The 9307-nt window shown below is 59.6% G+C and overlaps 1 protein-coding gene across 1 annotated transcript; it reads left to right on the top strand.

The window, feature by feature from the left end:
• Nucleotides 1-2023: 2023 nt before the first annotated feature.
• NRM (nurim) lies at nucleotides 2024-5709 on the top strand. Its single transcript, XM_037913709.2, has 4 exons — nucleotides 2024-2246; nucleotides 3217-3419; nucleotides 3592-3768; nucleotides 4016-5709. The coding sequence occupies exons 1-4, from the start codon at nucleotides 2123-2125 to the stop codon at nucleotides 4334-4336; spliced, it is 825 nt and encodes a 274-aa protein (XP_037769637.1). The 5' UTR covers nucleotides 2024-2122; the 3' UTR covers nucleotides 4337-5709.
• The last annotated feature ends 3598 nt before the right edge of the window (nucleotides 5710-9307 follow it).

Here is a 9307-nt window from a genome sequence, read left to right as displayed (position 1 = left end):
TAAGAAACAGAGTAGGGGAGAACAGTCCACACCTCCCCAGTAAACCCTAATTATCAGGCCTGTGATGGGGTACCCTCGCCACTGGGGGACCTCCCTGCGGCTAGATCTGGGGAGTAGCTTTCACCTAGTCTGGCATCCCCATACTGCTCTTTCCCTGGGCTTCGTTCTACTCTGCCTTCCTTCCACAGACTTCCTTGCTGGCAATGCCGCTGGGTGAACCCTTCCCACAGGCTGGGAGCCAAGGACTTTTCCTCCTATCTTCCTCTCCCTACCTGGAGAGTGATTGTAGACTGTCCCTGCTGCCCCCTTCTGTTGCAAACTTCCTGGCTTTATACAAGCTCAGACTGCTTCACCATCCGTAAGCTTGTATCAGACCCTGGTTCTCCCCTCTCCCCGAATGTGGCCTATATGGTTAATAGGCCCTGTCTGAGCCACCTTAACCCCTTCAGGGCTAATGTGGCGTGAACACCTCATCCCAGGACCCCAGCCCAAGAGAGGGTCCCGGAAAGCATTACTCATGTGGTCCCCTTGATCACATGAAAAAGGCAGAGTATGAGGCTCCCACATTCAATCCTCAGTCTGCCTAGGTTAACGTAACTACCCTGGAGTCAAAGACTTTAGGGGCAGCAGAGGGAGCTCTGGCTAATTTTGCCAGCTCTGACCTCTGGGAGAGAGACAGAGAGTTTAATAAAAATGGGCTAGACATCTGTGCTCTCGGATCTCCCTAGGCAGAAGAGCTGTGATTCAAGAGAGCAGCGCCTCCCTGGAGAAGAGGTGAGCCTGTTAGCTTAAGACCTGGTTAAAATCACGGTGCCATTAGCCTGAATCAAACTGCAATGGGAAGGTTTAAATAGCTTCAAAGTGGGGATTCTTGAGACTTGGCCTGGCATGCGAGGGGTGGAAGGGAGCTTGGGGCCATGGGGAGGGGATGCAGCAGGGCCTGGGGGTGATGAGGGGGAGCCCAGGGATGCAGCGGGGCTGGGACGATATGGAGATGGATGGGAAGGCAGCCCTTCCTTGGACAGGGCTGTGTGGGTTGATCTGGGGGTGCATTGATCTGGGGTATCCCTGATATATCCCCATGGGTCAGGAGAGGGTGGGGAATCTTTAAGGGAGTGGGGGACTTGGGGGTAATGCTCTGGGGGGATGAGCAGGTGGGGGGGTTGATGGGGAATCTCTGGAGGGGGTCCCCAGTGCAAGGAGATCTCTGGGAAGAGGGAGGCCCCATAAGAATCCCAGAGAGGGGCAGTGGGTGAGGCCTGGGGAGAGACGCCTGGCTCCCCCTAAAGGAGAGGGAAGGCTGGAGAATGTCATGGGGGAGGGGCTTTTTTGGAGGGATCAAAAGGGAAACCTGCCTACTGGAGGTGGGGGAGCTCAGAAAGAGGCGAATTCCTGAGAGGAGGGAGATTCCTTTTGGGCCTTGGGAAGCCTAGGGAACAGGGATTCCCGGGGGAAGCCCTTCCCTGAGGGCAGGTCACTGACTCACTGGAGGTGGGATGGGGGAAATCCCAGGAAGCCCCTTCCCCCTAGAGGAGGGTCACTGGGGAGGGGATCCCTGGGGAAACTCCTCCCTCGCCTGGGGCGGGTCACTGGGGAGGGGATCCCTGGGGAAACCCCTCCCCGGGCTGGGGCGGATCACTGGGGAGGGGATCCCAGGGGAAACCCCTCCCCCGGCCGGGGCGGATCACTGGGGAGGGGAATCCCGGGGAAGCCCCTCCGCGGCCTGGCGGGTCACTGGGGAGGGGATCCCTGGGGACACCCCTCCCCCGGCCGGGGCGGGTCATTGGGGAGGGGATCCCTGGGGAAACCCCTCCCCCGGCCGGGGCGGATCACTGGGGAGGGGATCCCAGGGGAATCCCCTCCCCCGGCCGGGGCGGATCACTGGGGAGGGGATCCCTGGGGAAACCCCTCCCCCGGCCGGGGCGGATCCCTGGGGAGGGGATCCCAGGAGAAACCCCTCCCCCGGCCGGGGCGGGTCACTGGGGAGGGGAATCCCGGGGAAGCCCCTCCGCGGCCTGGCGGGTCACTGGGGAGGTTCCCGGGGGAAGCCCCTCCCCGGGCCGGGGCGGGACTCTCCGGGCGGCGGGAGAAGCGGAGGCCCCGCCCCGGCTCCCTGCTTGCCATGGCGGCCTCGCTGCTGCTGCTGGTCCCGGCCCTGGGCAGCTTCCTCTTCACCTTCGGCACCGGCGTGGAGCTGATCCGCTTCGCCTCGCTGCGCGCCGTGCTGCCCGGCGGGGGGCGGCCGGGTGCGTGGGGCCGGGGCCGGGGCCGGGGGGGGACCCGGGGCGGAAGGGGAGAGGAGGAGGAGGGAGGTGCCGGGGGATAGAGCTGGGGGGAGAGATGGCGGGGGGGTTGAGAGGAGAGACCTAGGGAGAAACTTGGGGGTAGGGGGTTGGGTGGGGGGAGACCAGACCTAGCGGGGACCCCGGAGGTTGGCAGAGGAGGGGGAACCCAGAGGAGATCCCGGGCGGGAGGAGGTTGGGAAGGGAGGGGGAGCCCTAGAGGAGGCCTTGGGGCAGAGGGGGTTGGTAAGAGAAACCTAGGGGGAGACCGGAGGGGGTTGGGAAGGGAGGGGGAGCCCTAGAGGAGGCCCTGGGGCAGAGGGGGTTGGTAGGAGAGACTGGGGGGAGGCGGATCCCTAGAGAAGACCCAGGGCAGGAGGGGGTTGGAAAGGGAGGGGGAGCCCTAGAGAAGACCCAGGGCGGGAGGGGGTTCAGAAGGGAGGGGGAGCCCTAGAGGAGGCCCTGGGGCAAAAGGGGTTGGTAGGAGAGACCTAGAGGGAGATGGGGGGTCGGTAGGAGAGACTGGGGGGAGGCGGATCCCTAGAGACGACCCAGGGCGGGAGAGGGTTAGGAGGGGAGACCCGGGGTGGGAGTGATAAACAGAGGACACCCAGAGGGAAGCCCCTCAAGGTGGGGTGGATCCTGGGGGAAATCCATCCCAATCAGGGGGTTGGGAGGGGCCCAGTGGGAGGGGGAGTGAGTTTGGGGTGGGTAAGGGGAGAATGGTGACAAGACGGGATTGGGGGGAGCTAGGAGGGGAGGGCTGTCAGGGTGGGACATGGGCCCTGCTGGGGATCAGGCCAAGGTTGGGAGCTGGGGAGCAAAGAGGGAACTGGGTGTGGGAGAGGGAGCAGTGCCCTATGCGGGAGCCAAATGGGTGACTCCTCGCTCGGTACGTTCTGCCCCCCATTAATCCCCATCTTCCCCTTTGCAGAGGTCACCCCCAGCGTGGAGTGGGGGGCCGCCCTGCGGGACCCTGGGGTGCTGTGGCCCCTGGCCACGGACCTGGGCCTGGTGGCACTCTTCGTGCTGCAGCATAGCCTCATGGCCACCGCGCTGGTCAAGCGCTGGACCACCAGCTGCTTCGGGGTGCTGCAGAGATCCTTCTACGTTTTCTGCACCGCCCTGGCCCTCCAGGTACCACCGGGGGCTGCGGGTCGGGAGTGAGGGGCACAGGCACAGCTGTGGGGGAGCCCACGGCTGAGATAGCAGGGGGCTGGGGGTAGCCCAGGGCTGGAATAGCAGGGGGCTGCAGGTCAGGGCTGGGGGGGGCATTGTCAGAACTATTTCTAATGGGACACCCCCACAGCTGCTGATGCGGTACTGGCAACCCGTCCGGCATGGCCCCCTGCTCTGGAACGCCTGCACGGAGCCCTGGGACACCTGGGTCCCGCTCATCTGCTTCATCCTGCACTTCATCGCCTGGTTGGTTATCTTCAGCGTCACCCTCATCTTCGACTATGCTGAGCTCATGGGAGTCAAACAGGTACCTCAGTCTCCTTGCAACCCGGGCGGGGGGGATTGTCTGGCTCGGGGGATGGGGAATGGGACAGGGGCCTTTCCCCTCTAGGGGGCGCCGGCTCTGATCCAGCCCCAGGCTGGGGGACTGGCTGGCTCAGGGGGATGGGGAATGGGACACGGGACCTTGTCCCTCTAGGGGGCGCCGGCTCCAATCCAGCCTCAGATCTGGGGGGGTCTCAACTCTGCCCTTAACCTCTCCTCCTGCCCCCCAGGTTTATTACCACTGCCTGGGCATGGGGGACCCGTTGGCGCTGAAGTCCGTGCGGGCCGTGCGGCTCTATTCCCACCTTCGCCACCCCGTCTACCTGGAGTTCTTGCTGGTGCTGTGGGCCGTGCCCTGCCTGTCTCTGGATCGCCTCCTGCTGGCTGGCCTCTTCACCACCTACCTGAGCTGCGGGCACAGCCTGGACCAGCAGGACTACCTCTACCTGCGTGCCCAGCTCGACAAGAAATTCCTGGTCTTCTCCCGCGAGGAGGCGGCCTATGGGGACCTGCTGGCCCGCAATGGCCCTGCGGCTGGCAAGGAGAGCTGAGGGGCCAGGGCCTGGGTCTCTGCCATGCACTGATGCCCTTAGGTCAAAAACCCTGCACTAGTTACTGTAGGATTATCACTTCTGAGTGCCTAGCATCCGCAGCAGCTTGCAAACCAACCCAGTCCCTGCTCTAACCACGAGGCTCCACTCCCTCCCAGAGACGGGGGTAGAGCCCAGGAGTCCTGGTCCCTGCTCTAACCATTAGATCCCAGTCTCCTCTCATAGGGTTTTAAGTTCTATTCCCAGTTCTGGGATGGGAGTGGGGTCTAGTGGTTACAGCAGGGTGGGAGCTGAGAGTCAGGACTCCTGGGTTCGAGCCCCAGCTCTGGGAGGGGCATGTGATCTAGTGGGTTAGAACAGGGGAGGCTGGGAGTCAGGACTCCTGGGTTCTATCCCTAGCTCTGAGAGGGAAGGGGAGTCTCATGGTCAGAGGGCTGGGTTGGGGCTTGGAGTCAGGACCCCTGGCTTTTACCCGGCTGCTTTACCCAGTGTGTTTTGTTTCAATCCGCAGCTGTGGCTGCAAAAAGATTCTCTGAAAATGTTTTGTTTTTTTTTAAACAAAATGATGATAAATCTGTGCTTAATTTAGTAACACACTGGGACAGATGCTTTATCGGGGAGCGGCCAGTTCAGGGGTGCGGTAAATGGGACATGGGGCCTTTCCCCTCTAGGGGGCGCCAGCTCCAATCCAGCCCCAGGGCAGGGAAACTGGCTGGCTCAGGGGATTGAGGCATGGGATACCGAGCCTTTCTCCTCTTGGGGCGCCGGTTCCGGTTCCATTCGCTAGTAACCAAAAGCCATTCCCACCTACCTGCGCCCTATGAATCAAACTGATGGGGATCCTGGCCCCAACCGTTCAGTTTAGGCACCTCTGCGCCCCCTTGCTGGAGGCCTCAGTAGTTATCAGAGGTCTGAATTGAGGCACATTAGGGATGGGGGCTGAGGGAGCGGCTTCTTCTGTCCCCAGAACCCCAGTCTTTGCGTCTCAGCAGGGGGAGATTTTAACTGGACTTAGAGCTGGATCTAGAGCCCATGGGAGTCAATGGGAAGATCTGGCTGGGCTTTGGGTCAGTCCTGAGACACTTGGTCTCCAAGTCTTGTGTTTTATGGTTTCCCTGTTCTGATGCAGGAGGCTGTGACCGCTCTGGGCTGGGCATGAAACTGGGAGTCAGGACTCCTGGGTTCTATTCCTGGCTCTGGGAGGGGACCCCAGCCTTACACCAATGCCTTAACCAGGAACCTTTATTTTTAAGCGCTGGGTTTTTTTAATGTATTGGTCTTAACCCGAAGCTGACAAAGTATTTTTGTATCTTTGATTTTTGTGCGATCTGAGAAAACAATTTTTTTTAAAATACAAGTTGTTGCTTCTTTTACCTTTTACTTTGTCTGCCTCCCGGGTTCTACCCCCAGCTCTGGGAGGGGAATGGGGTCTAGTGGTTCGAGCAAGGGGCAGGCTGGGAGCCAGGACTCCCAGGTTCCATCCCCAGTTCAGCCACTCTCCACTTGACACGGCGAGACACTTGTCTTTGCCGCTGTGTCCCTCGCTGTGAAACAGATGGTGCTGTAACAAGTCTGGGGTGCCCTATGCATGCTTCTCGGCAGTGCTGGGAAGAGAACTGCTCCGCCCACTCCAGAAACACCATCCTGCAGCTAAGGGAAAATAATCGCTGCTCTGCAAATGGACAAGAGCCTATGACAGACAAGCAAGCAGTTACGATGCTCCCTGCTAGGGAGTGATGTTGGTACATGCACCCTTGCCATGGCATTGCATTACATTTCCCCAGCAGGGGCCAGTGTGCTAGGAGCACCCTCGTCATTGCGTTATACCACATCTCTCCAGTAGGGAGCCGTGTTGGTACAAGCACGCCAGCCATAGCATTTCACTCTCTCTCCACTAGGGGGCAGCGTTGGTACAGGCACACCAGCCGTAGCATTTCACTCTCTCTCCACTAGGGGGCAGCGTTGGTACAGGCACACCAGCCATAGCATTTCACTCTCTCTCCACTAGGGGGCAGCGTTGGTACAGGCACACCAGCCGTAGCATTTCACTCTCTCTCCACTAGGGGGCAGCGTTGGTACAGGCACACTAGCCATAGCATTTCACTGTCTCACCACCAGGGGGTGGTGTTGGGACAGGCGCACTGGCCATTGTATTGCATCTCTGCATTAGAGAAGCAGCGTTGCTATATAACAGTGGTTCTCAACGGACCCCTGGGGTTCTGCAGACTATGTTTAAGATTTCCAGGGGGGGTCCACACTGCCATTTGACATTTTTTAGGGGGGTTGCAAATGAAAAAAAAAGTTGAAATCCACTGCTCTATGGCAATGCTTCCGTTCCCCCCCAGGAGCAAGGTGGGGTTTGACATCTGCACCCCAAGGTTGCTCTTAGCGAGGCAGGCAGGGGGCTGAATGCTGGGCTGGCTGGGGAGAATCCAGCCCGTGTTCCAAGGGCCGATGCAGGGGACTGCGGCTATGACATAGATCTACCGGCATGTGTGCGTCATGCATTCCTGCTGGATTAGACGGAGCAGACAGCTGGGGCCGGGGGTGGGGGGCAGCCTCAGCTAAGGCTCTTGTCTGATCTGAAGGGTCAGACGGGGTTAGCACCGGAACAAGGTGCTGCAGGGAGCCGGGGGGGGGGGGGCTGTCTTGAAAAGGGGCACTGTCCCCTGGCACTCAGCACTGATACCAATGCCCTAGTGCAGCACTAGGGGGTGCTGTACTGGAGGAAGTTGGTAAACGTCCCTTGATCCTTTTCCCAAGAGGTGGGGTGGTAACCCTGTTGTCCTGGCCTAATTCCCACGCATTTTATTATAGTCCCTGGGCCTAAACCCCGCCGCGCTTTGCAACTTTAACTGGCCACAGAAGTCCCCTCCTAAAGTGTTGTACAGCTCCGCTGGGTGCTGTTCCCCAGCTGCCCCTCCCCGGAGGTGGCTGCATCTCAGCGCTGGGGGAGCGAGCCCCATGCAATGTTGCTGCGAGGCTGTTCCCCAGCTGCCCCTCCCCAGAGGTGGCTGCATCCCAGCAGAAAGGCTTGGGGTTATTTATTTTAGCCTGCAGCTAGGTTTACAGAACAGACTTGCTTTTGGTGGGCTCTCTTGAAAGAGGCACCCTTCGCCTCACCTAGAGAGATTGGCTCCTGCCTCTTGTCCCAGTTAAACCGACGAGACCTTGAGGCTGTCTCTGTAGGAACCCAGGGAAGGGAACCAGAAGGTGCAGTCTCTCGAACAGACCACCAGGGGGTGGTGGTGTATTAAAAATCTCTCCAGGTGTTGAAAGAACAGGAGGACTTGTGGCACCTTAAAGACTAACAAATTTATTTGAGCATAATCTTTCGTGAGCTACAGCCCACTTCATCGGAAGCATGCTCAAATAAATTTGTTAGTCTCTAAGGTGCCACAAGTCCTCCTTTTCTTTTTGGGGATACAGACTAACACGGCTGCTACTCTGAAACCTGTCCAGGTGATGAGAGACCCTACCAAAACAAACTAGTGTCCTTCCCAGGGCTACTGGGTGAGCCTAGAATAATGAGCAACCCCCAGTATGCCTGAGAGACCCTACAATAACAAACTGGTTGGCACAGCAGCACCAGTGTTTGTCAGTTACCCTACAACAACAAATCGGCAAACACCCACAGGAAACCCTACAATAACCAACCTTCCTGCACCGCCCTTGTGAATGCAAGGGGCCCCACAATCACACACTGCTGTGTGTTGTCCTACTGCTCGCCAGCTGCCCTGCAATAACCAACTGGCCCACCCAGCCCCAGAGGGGAGGAGACCCTACAATAATAACCCCCTGGGAACTCAGGTTGGGAGAGCCTAGTTCTGGAGGGGGATTGGAGAGGGATTAAGTGGTGCTGGGTGGGTCAGGGCTGGGAGTGTCGGGGGGAGCCCAGACTGGAGCCAGCGTCTTGACCTGAACAAGGATGCACCCCCAATCTTCTGCAATCCTGCACCCCCAAGCCCTGACAACCCAAATTCTGCCCCCCAAAAGCCCCCATCTGGTGGGGAGGGATAGCTCAGTGGTTTAAACATTGGCCTGCTAAACCCAGGGTTGTGAGTTCAATCCTTGAGGGGGCCATTTAGGGATCTGGGGCAACTATGGGGGATTGGTCCTGCTTTGAGCAGGGGGTTGGACTAGATGACCTCCTGAGGTCCCTTCCAACCCTGATATTCTATGATTCTATTATTCTAATCTGTACCCCTAGATCCACAGAGAAATTGCTTGAAATCCCCTGGGTGCTCAGAGGTTGTGGGGATCAAGCCAAAATCCTCAAATCATTGTCGTCCCCCCCCCGATAGCCCCATGCAAATAGGGGGACATCCCCAGATCAAAAACTGCCCCTGTGCCTCTAGAGAGCCTGGGAGCTCCTCACAAAGAACCCCCCCATCCCAGCCCCACCCCCTGATCCCCCCAACCCACACAACCTCCCCATCCCAGCCCCACCCCCTGATCCCCCCACCCCAGACCCACCCCCTGATCCCCCCACCTCACACACCCTCTCCCATCCCAGCCCCACCCCCGATCCTCCACCCTACACACCCTCCCCCAGCCCCACCCCCTGATCCCCCCACCTCACAGACCCTCCCCATCCCTGACCCCTCCATCGCACACACCCTTCCCCATCCCAGACCCACCCCGTTCCTCCCACTCCACACACCCTCCCCTCCCTGAAAGCCCCCTCCTCATTGACCCCACCCCTTCCCCCAGACTCCCTCAATGCCCCCCTCTCCTGAGAGCCCGCCCCCAACCCCATAACCTCCCCCTTCCCCCATCTGTCCAGATCCGACCCTCCCCCCCCAACACACACACTCCAACCCCTCCAACTCTGCTACCAAAGCCCCTCCCCTCGCATTGTGTCCTCGTCCCCTTCTGTTTATACACAAAGACACCCCCCACAGCTTCCCCCCCGCCCCTCCTCCACCCCCCCCCCCCGCCGCATCTCGCTCCTCTCCCAGGCTTTGGGGG

This window comes from Chelonia mydas, chromosome 14, assembly GCF_015237465.2.
Source record: "Chelonia mydas isolate rCheMyd1 chromosome 14, rCheMyd1.pri.v2, whole genome shotgun sequence".
Classification (NCBI taxonomy): Eukaryota; Metazoa; Chordata; order Testudines; family Cheloniidae; genus Chelonia; species Chelonia mydas.
This window is presented reverse-complemented; position numbering and strand designations above follow the sequence as displayed.

Excerpts from the sequence above, each read along its gene's own strand:
- NRM (XM_037913709.2), top strand. The coding sequence starts at position 2,123 with ATGGCGGCCTCGCTGCTGCTGCTGGTCCCGGCCCTGGGCAGCTTCCTC. Across the intron at positions 2,247-3,216 it reads GCCCGGCGGGGGGCGGCCGG|AGGTCACCCCCAGCGTGGAG; the intron begins GTGCGTGGGGCC and ends TCCCCTTTGCAG. Across the intron at positions 3,420-3,591 it reads GCACCGCCCTGGCCCTCCAG|CTGCTGATGCGGTACTGGCA; the intron begins GTACCACCGGGG and ends ACACCCCCACAG.